Raw genomic sequence first — 22,808 nt, forward strand, 5'->3', positions numbered from 1 at the left:
GGTGATTCCAAAGACGCCAGTAACAGACAGTAGTTTTGCGAGGATTCACATAGTGCCCCCTCAAGCACTTGGTGCCCTACACACTGTGCATATCTATATCTATCTATCTATCTATCTATCTATCTATCTATCTATCTGTCTATCTATCTATTTAACTATGTATCTAACTAACTATCTATCTACCTGCCATGCTACCTACCTACCTATCTATCTGCTGCATTTAGCACCATGGACAGCATCCTGAATATGCACAGTATAAGTAGAGCATGGAAACCCAACCGAAGTCTGTCGGGTTCGGGTCGGACTCTGACACATGAGCGCGTCAGCTGTTTCCTGTCTACAGTAGAACCACTCGCTCTGAGACTCTTACGTGTTCAAAAGATCAGAGCAAGAGCACAGAGGACGAACCGCTCAGAACAACATATAACAAACCAACCCGGATTTGCACTTCTGTCCGGATGCTTCTGTCCAGCCGCAGGAGGACAGGAGCAGTCTGCCCAGACCTGTAGTCCACAGAGCATCCTCGATTTTGCCGTATGGATCCAGTGTGCAGAGGACGGCACGAACCCGCTTGGACCCAGTCCACTGCGCACTGGTCTTACTCTGGCCCTCTGGAACTAGCACATGGAGGATGGAGACTCCGGAGCTATCTGACCAACGCGCTCGGAGGATGACACAAGTCCAAGGACCACACCCCCGGGTCTGCGTGCTATGGTGAGTGCTCCCTTGTCTTTTCGCTGTTGCCTGAACTCAGTGCTTTTGCTCCGGGCTGATGTGCAGTCAATTGCGTACAAAGTTCTACATGCTACTGTTTTGCATTCAAATGTAACCAAAACTTTATTTTTCTTGCATTGTGCAAAACACTCACATTGCCAATCTGGAGTATGAAAGCTTTCAGAAATATTTGTGTGTATAGGATAGAAATTTGTGCATATTTGGCTGCAGTTGAACATAAAATAAATAAACCAGGTCTAAACCAGGACTAAAAGAGGCATAAACCAGAACTGAACCAGGACTAAACCAGAATTAAACCAGAACTGAACCAGGACTGAGTGTCGGGCCTGGAGGTGCGCCCGCGTAGACCGTTGGGTGACCGTGGGCAAAAGGACAGGCACAGAGCTCCTCACCTCACAAGGCAAAGCGGAGCAGTCACCTGAACGCGCTTTGTGGACACCGTGCTCCCAGGGCTCGGGGTTCTCCCTCTCTGTCTCTCAAGTCCTGGTTTAGTCCTGGTTTAGGGTTTTACCCCCAAAGAACCATTCATCCAGCCATACAGCGCTCTAAGTGCAGTTATTTCTCAAATAAATGGCAAATGATGCATCTTGGTCTATGTAATTGTGCATGTCTTGCTATTTTTATTTGAAAGTTTTATTTCAGTCCAATAGTACAAATCTAAATGTAATAAACACCATGGAAATGCAGGAAGTGATGTGGCTCTGTGCCCTGGACCTGACACCAGCTGTTTCCATGACTGGCACCAGGAAAGTCAGGAGGCCATTGCCAAAATCCAGGCGAGGACAAATGTACTAAAACTGCCTTTAGGTTTTGAAGGGGTAAACGTGTGAATGAAACAAAACACAACTCCAGGTCTGTTTGTGAGGAGGAATGTAAAGTTAGATTAAAAAATTTGCTATATTCTTCTGACCTTCAGCGTTCTCCACGGGCAGGTAACTCCCCGTCATGTGTCGATGAACCAGAGCCGTTTTACCGCTGCACAAACTCCCCAAAACCCCCTACAGACACACACACAGGAAAAAGGAATTCACTTTAAAATGATGATTATTATTAAACCGTCAGAACGCATTTGAATAGAAAACTCATACCAGGTGGAGTTCTTGCAAAGGCAGCACAGCGGGGGCCATGGTCCATTCTTGACTACTGGTGCAGGCAGCTGAAAAACACAAGGCAAAACTGTCAGAACACCGCAAAATGTACGAGAGTTTGGTCATTAGAAAATCAGCATGAAGTCAAATGTTGTCAAGTAAAAAAATAGCAGCTCTACTTCAGGAGTAAACCAGGACTAAACCAGGACTAAACCAGGACTGAACCAGAACCAAACCAAGTCGACTTCAAAACTAAACCATGATTAAAACAGAACAAAACCAATTCTACTTCAGGACTAAACCAGGACCAAACTAGGACCAAACCAGGACCTAACCAAGTCTACTTTAGGACTAAACCAGGACTGAACCAAGACCAGACTAGGACCAAACCAGGACCAAACCATGACCTAGCCAAGTCCACTTCAGGACTAAACCAGGACTAAACAAGAACCAAACTGGGACCAAACCAACTCTACCCCATGACTCAACCAGGACCAAACCAGGACCAAACTAGGACCTAACCAAGTCTACTTCAGGACTAAACCAGGACTAAACAAGAACCAAACCGGGACCAAACCAACTCTACCCCACGACTCAACCAGGACCAAACCAGGACCAAATTAGGACCTAACCAAGTCTACTTCAGGACTAAACTAGGACTAAACCAGGACTAAACGAGAACCAAACCAGGACCAAATCAACTCTACTCCAAGACTCAAACAGGACCAAACTATGACCAAACCAGGACCTAACCAAGTCTACTTCAAGATTAAACCAGGACTAAATCAGGACTAAACCAGAACCAAACCAAGTCTACTTCAAGACTAAATCAGGACTAAACCAGAACCAAACCAAGTCAACTTCAAGACTAAAACAGGACTAAACCAGAACCAAACCAAGTCTACTTCAAGACTAAAACAGGACTGAAACAGAACCAAACCAAGTCTACTTTAAGACTAAAACAGGACTGAAACAGAACCACACCAAGTCTACTTCAAGACTAAAATAGGACTGAAACAGAACCACACCAGGTCTACCTCAGGACTTTGTCAAAAATGCTTTATTATGACTTTGGTAACTATGAAGCTGCACCGTCTGATGGATTGTTGGAACATTATGGCTACTGTAGTCAGGAGCCTCGCGGAGTAAAGGGCAAAGTATAGTTCTGCGTTGGCATTTATGACATCAGTAAAATGCTACAGAGAATATATGTCCATTCATATATACGGTCTATGTTTATGACCTGGAGATTTATAATCTCTGAAAAATTGAATATGAACCATCTCCTTATGTTATTAGGTTCTTTTTTCACACCATAGGTTTGTTTTCATACCTGACAGTTTCGACTGCTCACTAGCGCTCTTCCTCAGAGTGGTCACGTGATGTTACTGTGACGTGTCCGGTCAGCTGATTTAAACAGGTTTTGGCGCTATAAACAGGGATGAGGGGGCTTTTACTCTCACACACCTGGGATACTGTCTTGAGGAAGTCGGACTGCAGATGGCGCTGTCGTCCTGCCCCCACCGGTAGGAGGGGTTGGGGACCACCCCCCTCCCATACGCCGGACAAGCCGCTCCTCTAAACCAGAACTAAACCAGGACTTAACCAGATCTAAAAATAGACTAAATCAGGTCTAAACCAGGTCTTAACCAGGTCTAAACCAGGGCTAAACCAGGTCTAAAAACAGGTCTAAAACAGTTTTTAGCCAAGACTTAACCACCGGTCTGTGATGCACAAAAGGTTGGGGACCACTACTTTAGTCAAACAGAAGGTGACGGCATCAGCAGCACAAGCAGCGAGCTGTTTTTTTCAACGCTTATAATTTATTCAAATGAGTCATGTGGCTTTAACTCTTTCCCCCTTGGACGCCTACTTGGAACAACCCATACATATATTAGTATGTATGGGTTGTAGTGGCCCCCACCTATCACAGCCTCTGATTACATGTGAAAAACCGAGCCATTTGTAATGGTCGTCAAATCCCGTCTTTAGTGAGACGGCGGAGGTGTCAAAAGACATCATTAAGGAAACAAGGGAGGGTCGTCAAATGTAGTCTTCATGGGGGAAAGAGTTAAGTTTTGTTTCTGTAAAATGTAAACAAATGTGTCAAAGCTGCATTAAACACATTATTACTCAATGTATATTTGAGTCATCCTGGTAAGAAATTAAAAAAAACAAACGCGGGACGAATTACACCACGATCTGCCAATGGATCGTGGACGCCTGGGCTAAGGATCAGTCTCAAGTGTCGTCCGTTTGTTTCGCTTTATGCTCCTTATAATCCGGTGCATCTTATGTATGAAAATAGACGAGAGAATTCAACATTACTGATATTGCAATTTATAATCCGGTGGACCTTATAGTCTGAAAAATACGGTACTACAAACGCTCTTTCCTCCTCCTCTTTCCACAGCCTGCATCTATAATATTGGCAGTCCAGCAGTGAGCACAGATAATAGATAATTCTGCCTGTATAGTTTATAAACCAGCGTAATATTGATTCTTCCAGCGTTCCATACGGCAGAAATACAGCCTCTGGTCTCTTCACCTCTCTGACACTTCATTTACACTGCAGCATAATGTGTTACTATAAAGAACAGTTATGGAGAAGAGCCGAGTCAGGATGTGTCTCGACTGCAAAAATAATTGTCAATTGAAACCCTCATTTGTATGGTAGCAGTTATTTTTTTGTCTTATAATTTTTTCTGTAAACAACTAAATCAATACTCCATGGTGTACTCGTGAATAAAATCTGTAATTAGTTTTGATGTTTGCAAACAGAATGTGAAATGTAGGGTTGTGGAGGTTTAGAAGAGCAGTGGAAGTGTGCTGTTCACGGTCATTCAGCTTCCTGCTATAGACATTCAAAAGATATAATATTATTGTTTATCACTATGGCAATGGTCAGAAGTTTACATCTTTGTGTTAAGTCAAAACAGGGCTAAACCAAGTCAACATCAGAATTAAACCAGGACCAAATCAGGACTAAACAAGGACTAAGCCAAGACTAAACCAGGACCAAACCAGGACTAAACCAGGACTAAACCAGGACTAAACCAGGACTAAACCAGGGCCAAACCAGGACTAAACCAGGACTAAACCAAAACTAAAACAGGACCAATCCTAGCCTATGTCAGGATTAAACCAGGACCAAACCAGGACTAAACGAGGACTAAACTAGGACTAACCCAGGGCTAAACCAAGTCTACATCAGGACTAAACCAGGACTAACCCAAGTCTACATCAGGACTAAACCAGGACTAAACCATGTCTACAATAGGACTAAATCAAGACCAAACCAGGACTAAGACAGTATTAAACCACGTCTGTTTCAGGACTAAACAGGGACTAAACCAGGACCAAACTAGAACCAAACCTGGACCAACCAGCACCAAACCAGGACCAAATCAGGATTAACCAGGACTAAACCAAGTCTGCTTTAGGACCAAACCAGACCAAACCAGGACTAAATCAGAGCCAAACCATGACCAAACCAGGCCTCGGGTCTAAACCATGACTATACCAGGACCAAACCAAGTCTACATCAGGACTATACCAGGACTAACCCAAGTCTACATCAGGACTAAACCAGGACTAAACCATGTCTACAATAGGACTAAATCAAGACCAAACCAGGACTAAGACAGTATTAAACCACGTCTGTTTCAGGACTAAACAGGGACTAAACCAGGACCAAACTAGAACCAAACCTGGACCAACCAGCACCAAACCAGGACCAAATCAGGATTAACCAGGACTAAATCCAAGTCTAAACCAGTAAGTCCTCCATCAGCACTAAACCAGGACTAAACCAGGACTAAATCAGGACTAAATCAAGTCTATAACAGGACTAAACCAGGACCAAACAAAGTCTCGAACAGGACCAAACCAAGCCTCGATCAGGACTAAACCAGGACTAAAGCAGGAGTAGAGCAGGAGCAGAGCAGGAGCAGAGTAAGTCGTCATCTTTGACCTTGCCCCGGTGCTGTGGTTCTTACAGTGTAACTAAAGCTTTATCAGATTTAAACCTAATAGACTTGATTCTGGCTGCAGAGGTCGTGTTCATTTATTCAGATTTGGAGCTTCACTATTCAAGGGCGTTCAGACACTTACCTCAGCACTGTTCATTCGTCATTAGAATAAAACCAACTGACTCTAATAGACTTCATTTAGACTTTTGAATCACCCATCAGGAGTTAGTCTGTGTTTCTATGACTACAAGCTTTGTCAACAAGAAAAACAAAAAGCCACATCTGTTCGGGTTTCAGCTTCCTGTTATATGCAACCATTTGGAGAACCTTTTCCCATTCAGAGGATTTTGTTTTAAGATGAGACCTAAAGGCGCACTATGTAACTTTCCTGGTAGTGGGTCTTTTTGTTGCCGTGGAGATGTTATTGCTTTGCCCGGAATGTTAAACTTTAAATTACTTTTTTATTGCTCACAAATACCTCAAAAAACATGCATTCTTACTATGAATGGGGTTTTCTCTCCACAGATCTGACCTGTAACCTGGCCTGATAACGTCACCTGATGTGGGAAAGCAATAAGATCTCCATGGAGGCGAGCAGATGATGGGCCCTCAAACAGAAAAGTCACATAATGCAGCTTCAATCATGACCATTTACCATCTTCTACTGATGTTTTTACAAGAAATTTTTAGAGCTTTTCATGACATTTAACAACAGCTAGCATGCTAACGTGCACTTGATTTTCAGATAAACTTTCTAATTAGACGCAGACCGTACACAGCAAACTTAATTTAACCTTAAAGGTCTAATATTACACTGTTTTCTGATCTATGTTATAATGTTCATTTGTTAACTAGTCTAAGCATCAAGTCGTTTCAAGTCACAGGGTTCAAGTCAAGTCCCAAGTCACTGACCTTCAAGTCCAAGTCGAGTCCCAAGTCATTGTCTTTTTTATCAAGTCAAGTCTCAAGTCCTAAAAATAGTGACTCAAGTCTGACTTGAATCCAAGTCCCACCTCTGATTTCTAACATGTATGTAGTATGTGTATGATGTTTCTCTCTTGGCACAGCCTTGAAATAAAAACAAATCAAATCAAATCAAAAAGCTAATATTGATCTCAGTGGTGTTTTCTCTTGTCTAATAAAAAGTGAGTGTTTCACAGACAGGCCTCAGGAGGCAGAGTCAAACACTTCTGGAGCTGCACACTCTTACACAGATTTGTGATTTCTCAAGTGTTGAATTATTCATGTGGTGAACACATGACAGTGCTGTTTTGTCAGTGCTTCCATTTACTATGCTGTTTTAACACTCCGAGTAAACACATATCAACAGTCATTCATAAAAAATGCACTCTAAAATTCACAAAGCAGGCTTCAGGATACAGCTGTTGATTTACAAGTGGAATGATAGTGAGTATATTATTAATTATTAAGCACTGTTTTCTCCAGAAGTCTGGGAAACTGTGAAGAAATGTGTTTTTAAACAAGACATATTGTGCTTGTGTTTGCTCTACAGTTATGATATAGTATAATCGATGACACTGGAGGATCATTATGTTATAATCACAATATTCATCTAAAATGACTTCGTAAAACAAACACGTCCACTGACTTCCACAAATCCTGTTAAACGACGGGTAAATGAGAAGGGGAGACTACTAGAACATCGAGTCAATTTTGCGTAATAGGTCTATTTTAAAACATTTTTCTGACTTGAATAACTTGAATTGTTGTTTGGTTTTTGACCTACAACACCATACATTTTCAGCAGTCTTCAGTCTGACCAAACATAATGCAGTGTTTAGAAGGAGCTGTTTGAAATGATAGGACATGGCTCAGAAGCTTTGAGGAGAGTCTAAAGTAGCTCTTTGCACTTGTACCTTTTGTGTGTAAACACCTTTCATTTGTACAGGGCTGAAGTCGACTAAAGAACATTTTGGTCAACTAAAAAGATGTCCTGATAACACAAAAGTGTTATCATTTGAGCATGGACGTGTCCTGAAGTGCACTCACCAGACTACACCTGTGTGTGGGAGCTCATGTCACATCAACAGTTTCAACAGAAATGTAGGCAACAGTGTTTTTATATGTAAAAAGGTAACTCCTCAGTCATTGTCTAACTGACACCATACTCTCTCCTCCTACTCATAGGAGGATGTATGATGTCTCTAAATAAAATAATGAGTCAACTAATATAAGTTTTGGTCACTAAGACACCATCCACCGATTCATCGACTAAACGACTAAAACAAGATATTACAATTAAGTGAACTCTGCTCAGTGGATATGGAACTGCTTTTTTCTCCTCTCACTTTTTTCATTTGTTCATCTATAAGGGATGAAGCCAAGACTTTGGATTAAAGGTCCTGTCCCCGATATATGGAGTTAATAATTAACTGAGATTTAGGAGATGGAGCACGCCTCAGCCTCATCTCCAGCCAACCACAGCCTACTTCAACCACTCCTTCCAATTACCCAGAAGCCGTTTACCGTACACGTCAACTGTCTTGACCCCCGCTATCCCACCCATCTTTCAGTCCGAAGACGTCATCTTCAAGGAGGGGGGGTTCCAATTCAGCTGGGTGACCATTTTGGATTGGAGAGTCTCCCCCCAGCCTCACATTTATCAAGAAATGTTGCTAAAGAGCCAACAGAGCTGAGGTTGTCCCTGGTGGTTTTGCTGTGAGTTTTCTGGTGGTTTGATGTACTATAAGCATGTACTAGTACATAAACAGATGTACATGTGAGTGCGCTCTGAGGTAGTGGCTGGACTGGCCCTGGCTCTGAGGCTCTGAGGCTCTGAGGCTCTGAGGCTCTGAGGCTCTGAGGCTCTGAGGCTCTGAGGCTCTGAGGCTCTGAGGCTCTGAGGCTCTGTTCATGTGGAAATCATTGGTGGAGACAGGGACACTGACATGTTTGCACACACTGTGGTCTGCGCCTGTCTGCTCCTGTCTGTTCCTGTCTGCTCCTGTCGCCTCAGCCTTCTCTCTGAGGATGTCTCACACCGCTACAATACTGAGGACTGGGACTCACCAGGCGGGGGACATACTGTGTGCTAAACCAGCGGCTCACTAGTGTGATGTCAGCTGTCCAACGCATGTGCGGACAGGTGCACGGCTCTTTGTTGTGATGATGTTTACGGCAACGCCAGCTCCATAGTTTTCTAAAAGACTTTTCAGCTGACTTGTTTCTGACGTGAAGTTGTTTTAGATTAAAAACTATATACACAAAGTATAACATAAAGATTCACGGTGTCATAGATTATAACTACAACAGACACAAGCACAATAGTTTGCTTTAACACACGGCACATCAAGGGTGTATGTTTGCACAGGGACAGTGGGGACATGTCACAACGAATATTTGGGGAAGACAAAATAGTCCCTACCGATATTTGCCATTTTATTTTAATAAACAAAAATATACATTTATTCCGTTCTGAGATGTATTCATTAGGGACGTAACAATATCCAAATCTCATGGTATGATATTTATTGAGATAAATATACTTTTTTACTTTTAAAATGCCTTGACAAGATTTTGGTGTGAATTATTACTGTCAGAATCTAAAGAATTCAAGTCGAAAACATATGTAACGAATTTAAGTAAAGAAACTTGTAATTCAATATATTGTGATGGCTCACGACATTATTGTGAGACTTGATGATACGATATCACAATATTTCGGTTATTGTTACATCCCTAGTATTTGGTGATATGATGACAGGGTTACTCCTGCCGCTATTTCATTGGCTGAAACAGAGTGATGAGCCTAAACTGGGGAAGTGGTAGGACAGGGCCAGCACCTGAAGATGTTGGCTTGAGCAGGCATGAGTGAAGATGCTGTGCACCAATCTTTGAAAAATGTTTCAAAATGAATTTACTTAGCTTCATCTTCAGTTAAACTTGACTTATAATGAGTCGCCGCGGAAAAAGAGCGACTATCTCCACAACTGGAGCCCTATTCTTAAATGTCTGCACATGACCTCACAAATATCTCATCACCAACACGCAAAGGGAAATCTTCTAGAAACTTCTACATCGCTGTTATTCGCTAAAGAATCATCTTAGAAGGACAATGGACACAAACTGTACATTCTGCAAACTGAAAATTTAAACCACCTCTCACTTATTTTGAACCTGCACGGACTCTGTGTGTTTTTGGAAAGAATTCATAAAACATATACGTGACTTCTTATCCCATTTGACCATTTCTTATAAAGATGTGCTGTTTGGTTTTTGCAGTGTGCATCATACCAAAAGTAAACTATATTATATCATTAATCTGTCAGTTGGTTTCATGGGAGGGTTAGCTGATAATGTCCACACCAAAGCTGAGACCAAACCTATGCCCTTCTGGCACAGTGAGAACATAAACAGTTTTTCCCCCATTAATCACACTGTACTTTGCCATGAAACATCCGAAGGTAAATTCAACATTATTGTGACACCGCAACACTTTACAGGCCAATATTATTTAATACAGATGGGCTGAAATTCTCCAAATGATTCTATTGAAGCTGTATGTAGATTAAAAACACAGTGGAGCTCTTCCTGTATTACCATGTGACATGACAAGGTGGAACAGTACGCTTAGAGACAATAGTATAATCCAGGCTCTTTAAATATTTCCCCCTCTTTCTCTCGTCTTCACCTGTTTTTGGGCTTCCCCTGGTCTAGCGCTGTCTCACACATTCAGATCTCAGCGAGCGCTCAGCTTGTGTTGCCATGGTAACTCCCTTCTCCTCCTGTTCTGATTCAGTAAACAGCTTTTTCAGGGTTAAACCGTCTCTTATGTGAGAGGCAGCAGAGATGTGGATACTGACATTAAAATGCTCCATATTTTCCTTTGCAGTTGACGTCGAATATGACTAGAGATATGAATGTCGTCAAAACTATCGAAAATCGCACACTAACTCAAACTGAAACTAGTATCAAAACTACTGTCGGGCATGTAGTCGACGAAAGAAATTCTTGGTTGTCTGAAGATGTGTTCTGCAGATTGATTAATCGACAAAAACGGGGGCATGGCAAAAGCTCTCAATAGTATAGGCTCTATTCACGCTTATGTCCGTTATGTTCAGCTAATCAACAGTCAACTCCGAGTGCATGCGATTAGAAGAGATAATGCGCCAAATTCTAGATGATTCTAAACAGCACATACATATGCAGTCTTCATTTTACTGTTGATCACATTTACTTAAGTGGGTTTGATCACAGTCGGTTGGTCGAGCCCAGTGTCAGGAACTACTCTGGAAGTTGTCAATGAGTGCGTATACATGCACATTATGATCGGGTTTTTTGAGTATCCCGGTTTGAGTATGGTGCATGTATATGCAGTACCCCAGTTTCGGTATCCCGGTTATGGTAATATCCTGGTTATTAGAAACCAGGATAGTGTAGCTGGCATATTCCAATAGTAATTGGGATACGCAGTAGGGATGGGCATGATTAGTCGATTAATCGATAATTGATCATTAAGAATTTCATCGATTACGTTCATTTTAATCAACAAACCGAATGTAGGTTGCTGTGTATAATGTAGGGTGACTAAACGTCCGTGTCCGGGGACAAACAGGGGTCCGTACATGTAGATCTCTGCAGTCAGAAGGAGCGAGACACAAACAGTGGGTCAGTCTGCAAGATGCAGAAGCGCAAATGCATATTTAACGATGACTTGTACAAGAAATTCCATGCGCTTCGTTTTGGTCCGGACAAGTGTGAGGTCATGTGTACAAAAAACACACATTTATTAAATTGATTTAAGTAAATTTGTGCCCTTGCACATTTGTAAGATTATGTCAAAACTAGGATACTCCATTTGATCACGTATACGGGGATATGAGTACCCCGTTTCTCAGCGTGCATGTAAATCCAGAATACTGACATAACTAAGATATGACCACAAAATATCACAATAAATATCGTACTGTGAGATGTAAATCGTGAAAATATCATACAGAGAGATTTGAATATTGTTGCATCCCTAATCGTGAGCCTCCCCACCATATCGTACCATGAGGTTCATACCATGACGATACTGTATCGTGACACTTGGATATCGTTACACCCCTAGTATTTATACATAAAAATACCGAAAATTACAATTCAGTTCAATTTATTGCCAAATTTCCATATGAACACATGCAAAATTTAAATTATGTTCTCACTCTCAATCTTCTAAATTAAATTATAATAAAAGGAAAAGTCCAAAGTTCTTTTTTAGGGAGATGCAGACTTAGCTTCCTGGCTGCCCGGTGGTTCGAGAGGGGAGTCTAGTCTAGTCAACTAATACAAATGTTGGTCGACAAAGGTACCATTAATTGACTAAGCACCTAAAGGATGACAGCCCTAGAAAGTAAATACCATTTAAGTAGGTATCAATACCAAAAAGAAGATGGCAAAACTGGATAAAATGTGTCCTTTGGGTTAGGATTAGGGTTAGATATGGTGTTCTTCATGTATGTGTATGGTGGAATGTTCACATGGGCACACAGTAGCAAATACTGTCAAAAAAGATTTCAGACAGTCTCAAAACACACACACACACACCAAAAAAAAAAAAACAACTAAAAATTTAACCAATCCATTTTCTGGAGCCTGTGATCAACACGACTGCTCATGGTTCTGTTTAAGAGTTTGATTTTCAAACAAAAAAAGGTGAGAGTGACTAACTGAAAAACTGTTGGCTCTGTCATTTGAAGTCTAACAGCACAAATCATCTCACCTGTTGAAGCTCCAACTGAGCCAACTCTTTCTAGTCAGACTGAGTGAAAATCAAGCTTAAACAGAGAAAGTCTTGAATAACAGAGAATTTGACAGAGCAACGTCTACAGTTAGGCTACATAACTGTAACCATATCACCGTATCACCATATAGGAAACAATCTGTGTTCAGACACGTTGTTTCTGTGTCGGCAAGCCTTCCCTCTCCACACAGCTTTGAGCATATTTGTTTACATTTTACAGAAACAAAAGTTAAAAACTGCATTGCTCATTTGCATAAAGTGAGCGTTCAAAAAACAGCTCGCTATTGTGCGCTGATGCGGTTCAGCTTCGGTCAGACTAAAAGACACGACTCTGGTGGATTATGAGTTTTCTTTCTTTGACAGACTGATGTTCTGCTGATGGTGAGTCTGTTCTGCGCTTCTGTTGCTTTGGAGATGGTTCATGTGAAATTTTTCAGAAATTATACATCTGCAGGTCATACACATAGACCGTATAAATGAATGGACATACATTCTAGCCTCTGGTTTGGCGGTAAATTACTTCGCGGCGCATAGACCTACATCAGCGTATCAGTGTATCAGCGTTTTCAGGCGTCCACACAGTGCTGGATCAGATTTGTACTCAAATGTATTCATGGGAGCTGGCGGCATCAGATCGTTCCGTCTCTGGAGCCGTTTTCATTCAGATTAGTGTGGACGAACACCGCATCCATAACGAAAACGACTCCAATACGTACTAGTGTGGATGGGGCCTTAGCATCTCCACTTTATGGAATGTTGATGACGCCAGATAGTAAATGTTAGTATCATAACATGTCTCCAATAACCCACCAACATCTCTCCCCCTTTGTCTCCCGTGGTTAAAAATCCTGTTGCGTTGTGTGGTGAATGCATAGGATCCATTTGCAGATGCAGGAAGTAGCCCTGTCCCTCCTCCTGTCCTGTCTATATAATGAAGCGTCTGAGTGTGGAGAGCAGGAAGTAGCCTTATCCCTCCTCCCGTCTCTCTGATGAAGCAGCTCAGTGTGTCCCTCCATTAAATATTCATGTCCCACTTACTCCAAACAAGTCACTCAGCCCTATACGCAAATCCAAACACAAACGCACACACATACACACACAACACGACCACACACGCGACGTACACACACACACATATCGGATTAAATGAATAAACATAAAAGATTGATGCCGTGGCGTGGTCTCAGTCTGACAGCAGCACCTGAATATTGTATGAATGGATTTGGGAGTAACTGCATTGTTTAGTCCGACTGTCAGGAGTAAATTGTATTCTGTCAAAACACGGCGACTTACTGAATACATGATGGATAAAGAGTGGCAAGGGCAGAGGAGAGATGAGAGATATACTCAAAAATAGAACATCACAATTACAGGTGCAGAATTAGAATACTAAAGAAGGACTGAACACTAAATCCAAAACTGTGTGTGTAGTGTTTTAATATCATTGTCTATGGTTCTATTATTTTGGCAGTTGTAGTACAAATTAGGTAAATTTGTCTGTACTGACTTCTGTGGCCTGTAGGACTGTCCTGATCACAGACAGGTGTTTCTGATACAAACCCTGGTTGCAGGGGTGAGGTTTTAGGTGTAGAAAACTGTTAGACCAATCACACTGTTCCTTATACTTCCAGACCCGCCAATCACGGTCCCCTTTGGTCCTCCAGACCCCGCTTCCAAATCCCTCACTCTCCCCTTTAGTCCTCCAGAAGTCGCCACTTCTCCTCCCTCCTCACTCTCCCCTTTAGTCCTCCAAACCCCATTTCTTCTCCTCCCCCCTCACTCTCCCATTTAGTCCTCCAGACCCCTACTCTCCTCACTCTCCCCTTGAGTCCTCCAGACTACTCCCCTCCTCCTCCCCCTCCACTCTCCCCTTTAGTCCTGCAGACCCCACCACTCTTTCACGCTCACTCTCCTCTTTAGTCCTCCAGACCATGCCTCCACCTTACTCAGTCTCCCCTTTAGTCCTCCAGATGCCGCCCCTCCTCCTCCCTCCTCACTCTCCCCTTTAGTCCTCCAGACCCCTACTCCCCTCACTCTCCCCTTTAGTCCTCCAGACTACTCCCCTCCTCCTCCCCACTCACTCTCCCCTTTAGTCCTACAGACTACTCCCCTCCTCCTCCCCACTCACTCTCCCCTTTAGTCCTCCAGACCCTGCCTCCCCCACTCTCCCCTTTTGTCCACCAGACCCTGCCCCCTACTCCCCCTTCACTCTCCCCTTTAGACCTCCAGACCCCACCCCTCTTTCACGCTCACTCTCTTCCTTAGTCCTCCAGACCCCATCTTTTTTCCTCCCCCCTCACTCTCCCATTTAGTCCTCCAGACCCCTACTCTCCTCACTCTCCCCTTGAGTCCTCCAGACTACTCCCCTCCTCCTCCCCCCTCACTCTCCCCTTAAGTCCTTCAGACCATGTCCCCCCACTCTCCCCTTTAGTCCTGCAGACCCCACCACTCTTTCACGCTCACTCTCCTCTTTAGTCCTCCAGACCATGCCTCCACCTTACTCACTCTCCCCTTTAGTCCTCCAGATGCCGCCCCTCCTCCTCCCTCCTCACTCTCCCCTTTAGTCCTCCAGACCCCTACTCCCCTCACTCTCCCCTTTAGTCCTCCAGACTACTCCCCTCCTCCTCCCCCTCACTCTCCCCTTTAGTCCTCCAGACCCCTACTCTTCTCACTCTCCCCTTTAGTCCTACAGACTACTCCCCTCCTCCTCCCCACTCACTCTCCCCTTTAGTCCTCTAGACCCTGCCTCCCCCACTCACCCTTTTGTCCACCAAACCCTGCCCCGTCCTCCCCCCTCACTCTCCTCTTTAGTCCTCCAGACCCCACCCCTTTTTCACGCTCACTCTCCCCTTTAGTCCTTCTGACGCCACCCCTCATCCTCCCTAACTCTCCCCTTTAGACCTCAAGACCTAATCCCTCCTCCCCCCAACTCTCCCCTTTAGACCTCCAGATCCCATCCCTCCTCCCCCCTAACTCTCCCCTTTAGTCCTCCAGACCCTACTCCTCCTCATACTCCCCTCACTCTCCCCTTTAGTCCTCCAGACCCTACTCCTCCTCATACTCCCCTCACTCTCCCCTTTAGTCCTCCAGACCCTACTCCTCCTCATACTCCCCTCACTCTCCCCTTTAGTTCTCCAGACCCCATCCTTCTTTCCTTCTCACTCTCCTCTTAAGTCCTCCAGACCTTGTCCCTCATTTTTTATACTTAAGAGCTTCTTGTGAACATTTTTGGCACTCACAAAAATTGTTTTTCTTAACTGAAACTCTTCTTCTGGAAGAACAAATCCTACGAACATTCAGGAGCACACGTAAGAACAAAAATTCACCTGTTTTAGATTATTATTATGATAATACAACTAAAAATTCTAATTCCTTCATGACTTTGAGTTATATATTTTCTTAAATTATTTCCTATTAACATGTTACTATGTGATCCAATAATAATATAATTTATGAAGTGTTATAAAGAGCATGTAGATTAGATAAAGAAGCATGAAAGAGGTCTATTGTCTATAATAATAATTGTAGCTCCTCAATGACAACACTGCACACAGTTCTCGAGTACTGCCGCATTTATTAGCCTTAACAAATGCCATAAAACGCCGTGAAAACTACAGGACACATAAAACATATAATTAGACACTCCATATTTGTTTGCTAACACAGAAGTAACGATGAAATTAGCTACCTCGTGGCCGCCTGTCACATCGGAGATCTTTAAGAAAAAGAAATCTGCGCGATTGGCGCACTTTATATCCGCGCACAAAATACATAAGAACAATACATTTCATAACTGCAATCGCAACAAATATAAAACAAAAGATTCCTTGTGCAGCTGGTTAGCTCCCGTAGCTGCCGAAATCGTGGCTCTCGCTCTAATGATCTTTAGCATAACAGAGCGTATGCGATCTACCTGTGGCCCGATATCAATTTCTCAAAGTCTCGCGACAATAGCGGTACCAAACCAAATGAAATTAATATGGTCGTATATTTATATAAAGTAAAACATAATTTTCCTGTATGAATTCTAATTATTTTTAAACAAATTTTAACATAATAATTTTTACTTATAATTTTCTAAATCAAAATGAACTTGTTTTGCATAATGCATTTTAATTACACTTACAATAATAATTTTAAAAATTAAGATACTTACAATGTCATCTTTGGCTCAAGGGTATTAAGTAACATTTCTGCACTTCTGTTGTTCATTTTCAGGCTATCCTTGTTACTTGCAAGGATTTAAAGGTGCACTGCGTAACTTTCTGGGTTGACTGTACATCACCCGCTGGTATTAAATGTACCTATCTCTATGAAGACGAGCAGGAGAACAGGTGATGCTCCCAGCCCAAGTTACAGGTAAGATCTGCGGAGAGGTGGCTGATTACTCAAATGTGCATGAATCACTATAAATACAAACTCAAGAGAATAAATGAAAAGGAAACAACATGATTAAAATCTCTAAAAAGTAAAAATGTTCATAATAGGTTAATTATAATAGTTTTAACTCCATCCGGACACTTCCAAGCATGTGAGCATATTTCTCATGTATGACCATTATCTGAATATTATCTTCAGGATTATAAAAAGAATAAAGATACAAATCAAGATGAGTCATTCAGTTCTTTTTTGCCCAACCACATCTGACAATGTTTTGGCATTCACCCTGGAAAATTTCTCAGGTGAAAATATGAGATGCCAGTTTTCTAACGAACTGTCATAAAACTTTAATTAACATCTTCATCTATATTTAATTCAGTGCTAAGTTAAAGATGCACTCTGTGGCTTTTCTGGTGGATGGTTTGTGAAGATGTTGTAGCTTTGCCTGAATGGTTTACAGTACAGCTTTAAACATACAGTATCTATTACCATGGAAACAAGTCCCCAACCATCACCATCTGTGGAGAGGCAAACAACAATGCATGTTTTTCATTGAGTGTTTACATGCACTCAAGCTTTTCGGCTCTGATTGGGTTTTTTTCAGTACCATGGTTATGTTTTTGTCCATGTAGACGCAGTATCCTGATTGCAGTCTCCTGGATGAGCCAGTATCCCAATGATGAGAAAACAAGAGACTCTCACTAGGTTTTTCTCAGAGTATCCAGGATACTGTGGCCTATAGATGCAGTATCCTGATTTCTCAAAACTGGTGCTGTACTGAGCATGTGCAAACTCAGGAGTTTTAAAGTAATACAATTTTATATGTATGAATAAAATAAAACAGTCTAGGGGTGTAAGGGTACATGTATTCACACTGAACCGTTTCAGTACGAGACGTTTGGTTCGGGGCAGGGCTGTGCACTAGTGAGTTTGCGCAATTTGTGTGTGTTTACACTCCGCCACTACACGTGCAGCTACACGGAGGCTCGGCTCTTCAACATTCAGGAGGGAATTCATCCGTGATTGGGGCAGTGCTTTATATTTAGAGCAGCCACCTTGACAACAGTTGCCCCCCTTGACGTCCCTCCAAACCACGTGAATCCTCACAAAACTACGATAGATGCACCAGAAATATGAAGATTGAGTAAAACTTCATGCTGGAAGTGTTAGTGCTGCCCTTTATTTTTTGAAAAGTTTTGTTTACTATTTACATTTTATTTTTTAAATATTTCATACATTTGTTGCTTACTTGAGAATATTTTATGTAAGTTATTACTATTACCAAGCAGCACTTTGCATTTATTTTATTTTCCCGTTTGTATAATGTTAAAACAAATTGTTGGTTTAATAAAAAACACAAATAAACAACAAGCAAATGGTTTTACATTTTGTTCCCAAACTGTACCAAAAATGAACTGAACCCTGACCTCAAAACCAAGGTAAGTACTGTGATTTTTGTGTACTGTTACACCCCTGCAGTCTACTGTTTAATACAACCACATTTTAACACCACAACTGACTCTGTGACACTGAATTTTTCAACTGTTTAAAATGCTTTTTACCGAAGCTGTGACAGCTATTGTTAGAAACCTGTTAAAGCCTTAGGTTGGCAAAGTTCCTACATGTTGCCTTATCTGTACCATAGTTGCCATAGCAACCAGTCTAAATATCCAGGATACTCTAATGCCGCATGTATACGGTGACCAGATTTTCAAAATAAAAAACTGGTACATCCCTGGTTTGGGTTGCTTGGTATTGATTGTGAAATGATAGTGTAATTAAGGAAAATTGTTCTGTACTCGACACTAATGTGAGTCAGTATACCGTATTTTTCAGACTCTAAGTGGCACTTTTTTTCATAGTTTGGGTGTTTCCTGTGACTTACACTCCGGTGTGACTTATATATTAAAATTTCCACACTGACAGCTGTGAGAGGCTCTAGTCTTGTGTTTCAGTATTTGCTGCTCCTGTTCCTCCTGTACCACTGTCACTTGGCTCTACTGCACATGTCTCCTGTAGAAAGAGCCTCTGTCCTGTTTGTATCATGACAGCCGATCGCAACATTACCTCTGTACCACTGAACATTTTACATTTAAACATACCTGAATGCCCTCAAGAAGAAAATCATATTTTGCAGATTACAAGCTGCAAGTAGTGAAATATTCAGCCAAAAACAGTAATCGAGCAGCAGAAAGAAAGTTTTTTAGTGAGCGAGAAACTTGTGACGACAGGGAGGATGCACCATGAAACTTTCTTGGAAGTCATTGGATGGATGGACAAAGCCTGGACTTCAGTGACACCAAAACCATCCTGTCGGGATTCAGAAAGACCTGAAAAATTCTAACTGGAACTGATGCTGAGTCTGACGACAGCTACACAGAAGAAGAGGAAGCGGCGCTGGATTCAATGGATTTAGTGATCTGGAGTGAGATGGAGAGTTTGGTAAACTTGTTCTGTTCTGTTGTTTATGTTATAGTTATCTGAAGAACTGTTCATATGTGACGTTAACAGTCTGTTGTTCTCTGTTCTATAGTTATTACTTGCCTTTCAAGATGAAATGTTGGATCCTGGTCTTCTATAAAAATAAGTTTCCCCCAAAAAGTGCAACTTATAGTCCGGTGCGACTTATATATGTTTTTTTTTCTTCTTCATTACGCATTTTTTGACTGGTGTGACTCCGGAGCGACTTAGTCTGAAAAATATGGTAGTCACATTTTCTTTGTGTTTTGGTCATTATTAAGCAGATTTTCTGTAGTTTACCTAAACAAATAACAATGTATGCCTCACTTTACTGTTGGCAGGGATCAGATTGGTCAAAAATAGGGACACCTGGGGCATTTCTTGTATCAAACTGGGACAAATCAGTGGTTTTGTATAAATCTGCTGAGACAGGGGACACAGGGCTCAAAACTGGGACTGTCCTGGGTGAATAGGGATGTCTGGTCACCCTACGCATTTACACAGGTATATGGAGTATCCTGGTTTCTCTGAGCGTCTGTAAACGCCACATCCAGAAAGCTGTCATACTGATGCACTCAATAATATTAAAAAACTACAGCAAAACAGCCAACATTTGAGTGAACCTTAAATATAATGATGCTAACGATGTTTTGGTGAAATGAGTCTAACCTGTCATGTGCACTTTAATAATAACGGTTAATAGCTGACATTAATCAGCTCTGGCAGCTTCTGTTTACATTTTAATTATGAACGAAGCACAAACAAAACATCGTGCTGTCAGTCATTTTACATTAAGCTCTGAGAATGACAGAGTGTATGGCCAAATTAAAACGCCTCTCCTTTAAATTAAATGCATAGTCTGTAATGGTCTGGCCGGGAGTGAAGTTTCAGCGCTATCATTATAAACCGGGGACAGTAAATGAGATGAGAGGGGACACTGCACATAATGGTATAGAGCTGTGTTTGTCAAACTGTGGTGCAAGGACTACTTCTGGTGCTACTCCTTTGTAGTTCTATGGTTAGTTTAAAGTGTTTATGACAGGTTAGACTACTGTATTTTTTGGACTATAAGTCACACCAGATTATAAGGCGCAATATCAATAATGTTGAATTCTCTCATCTATTTTCATACATAAGGTGCACTGGATTATAAGGAGCATTACGCGAAACAAACGGTCGACACTTGAGACTGATCCTTAGTCCAGGCATCCACGATTCATTGGCAGATCGTGGTGTAACTCGCCCGCATCATTGCCTACCTGTCTTGATGAATGTGGATTGTGAAGGTGATGTGGGTGGATCATTTAAGTTAGTTTCTTTTTATTTCCTACGAGGACAACTCAAATTTACATTGAATAATAATGTGTTTAATGCATCTTTGCACACATTTGTTTACATTTTACAGAAACAAAACTTAAAACCACATGACTCATTTGCATAAACTATAAGTGCTGACAAAAACAGATCATTCCTTGTGCACTGATGCGGTTCAGCTTCTGTTGGACTAAAAGACACAACTCAGTAGAATATGAGTGTTCTTTCTGTGACAGAGGATGTGCTGCTGATGCTGAGTCTGTTCTGTGCTTCTATCACATTGGAGATGGTTGATCTGAAACCTTTCAGAGATTATAAATGTGCGTTCACACCAGAGCGTTAAAAAACGCCCTAGACACTTCTATTTGGACGCCTTTGCTTTGGAGTTTAGACGCAGACACAGACTGGAACAGACTAATGGAAGTGAGGCTGCCAATCTGCGCCATCAGCCCCTCCGACCACTACCAACACTCACGCACACACACACACACACACACACCACTTACATGTGGGCAATTTCCCTGATGTCATAAATGCCGACGCACAACTATATTTCGCCTTTTACTCCGTGAGGCTCCTGACTACAGTAGCCATAATTCTCTGACAATCCATCATGCGGTGTGGCTTTGTAGCTTAACAAAGCTGTACTAAAACATTTTGACAGATTTTTGAGCGCTGTGTACTAGAGCCCGACCGATATATCGACTGGCTGATATTATCGGCCAATACAGGCACCTTGAGACATATCGGCTATCGGCCGATATGCTTGCTGATATGGGCCGATATTTCACGTGGGCATGTTATACCTCGTTATAAAGCTTAGACTCTCTACATTATGTTCATTTAATCCAATTTACAGACAAATGTCCTAATATGTGGCTCCGCATCAGTATTTATCTGCGGTGTAATTTGTCTGTGTCCGTACTGTCCCTGAACACACCACCAGAGTGACGTCACTTCACTCGCGTGTGTTTGTTTACACCCGCAGCCGTGCGCAACATTAAGATTATATTCTTTTTCGGACAATTGGTTTGAGTCTGGATTAAAAGGACATTTATTAGTGCCGACTTGTGATGTGAGGAGGAGCCTGTGTGAGCGATGAGTGTTGGAAATATGTCGACTTTGAAGCTAGTTTAGGTTTTGCTAGCGGTTAGCTGCTGTAGCTCCCACACATAAACAGGCTGTTTTCTATTGGTCTATTGTAAAGTGACTATATTGGCCGTATATTTGTTACTGGACCTGCATTGATATGTAAATGAGCTGTGAATAGACATGTGAATGATCCACATTTATGCATATAATTAACTACCGCGGTGCGCAGCATTTACGGCTAAAGGCTAATAGCGATAGTTTACTAGCTAGGAGTTATGGGTCGGTTGCGATCGAAGCGGCTCTTAGAGCGAACAGCGGGAGCCTGCTTCTTATTGGGAGCCGTGTTTTCTCTTTTTCTCACTTTTTCTCTTCATGCCGCATGTAGACCCGTAGTTTGACAGCAGCAGCGGCTGAAAACGAAACTTTCCGAAATCTGCGTGTGCATAGGATAAAAAAAAAAGAGAGATAGAAACCGAGTCCCGACACTCAGTCCTGATTCAGTTCTGATTTAGTCCTGCTTGCAACAAAACAATCTCAAGAGTCGCTTGGGAGCCGAAAGAGCCAGCTGCTTTAGTGAGCCGAGCCAAAAGAGCCGGTTTTCCAAAAAAAAAAAAACAACTGGAATACCCATCACTAGTAACTAGAATGTGATGCAAAAATGCCATTAGGCCAATCTACTGTATGTAAATATAATGTAAAGAGTCAAAATAACAATAAATGTTGCCTAAATAAACCCAATTTAGAATCCACTAGAGCCAAACCTAAGTTTTTTAATCAATTCAAGATTTACAGTGAATTTTTACATCACTAAATATATCGGTGATTATATCGGCTATCGGCAGCTCCAACTCCCATTATATCGGTTTCATATCGGCCACAACAAAATCCATATCGGTCGGGCTCTACTGTGTACCACATAAAATCAGTTCAAAGTCAGTAAGCATAACCAGAATTTATACATAAGACGCACAGGATTATAAGGCGCACTTTCGATTTTTGAGAAAATTAAAGGATTTTAAATGC

At 41.9% G+C, this 22,808-nt stretch overlaps 1 protein-coding gene across 1 annotated transcript in view; it reads right to left on the reverse strand.

The window, feature by feature from the left end:
* The window catches only part of LOC110171275 (arf-GAP with GTPase, ANK repeat and PH domain-containing protein 1-like), a 97,095-nt gene that overhangs the window by 66,415 nt on the left and 7,872 nt on the right, over positions 1-22,808 (reverse strand). The window contains 2 exon segments of the mRNA XM_055160320.1: positions 1,646-1,733; positions 1,824-1,891. Coding sequence (XP_055016295.1) covers positions 1,646-1,733; positions 1,824-1,891 — 156 coding nt within the window.

The sequence above is a fragment of the Boleophthalmus pectinirostris genome, unplaced genomic scaffold, assembly GCF_026225935.1.
Source record: "Boleophthalmus pectinirostris isolate CB_2022bp ecotype Guang Dong unplaced genomic scaffold, ASM2622593v1 HiC_scaffold_3, whole genome shotgun sequence".
Lineage (NCBI taxonomy): Eukaryota > Metazoa > Chordata > Actinopteri > Gobiiformes > Gobiidae > Boleophthalmus > Boleophthalmus pectinirostris.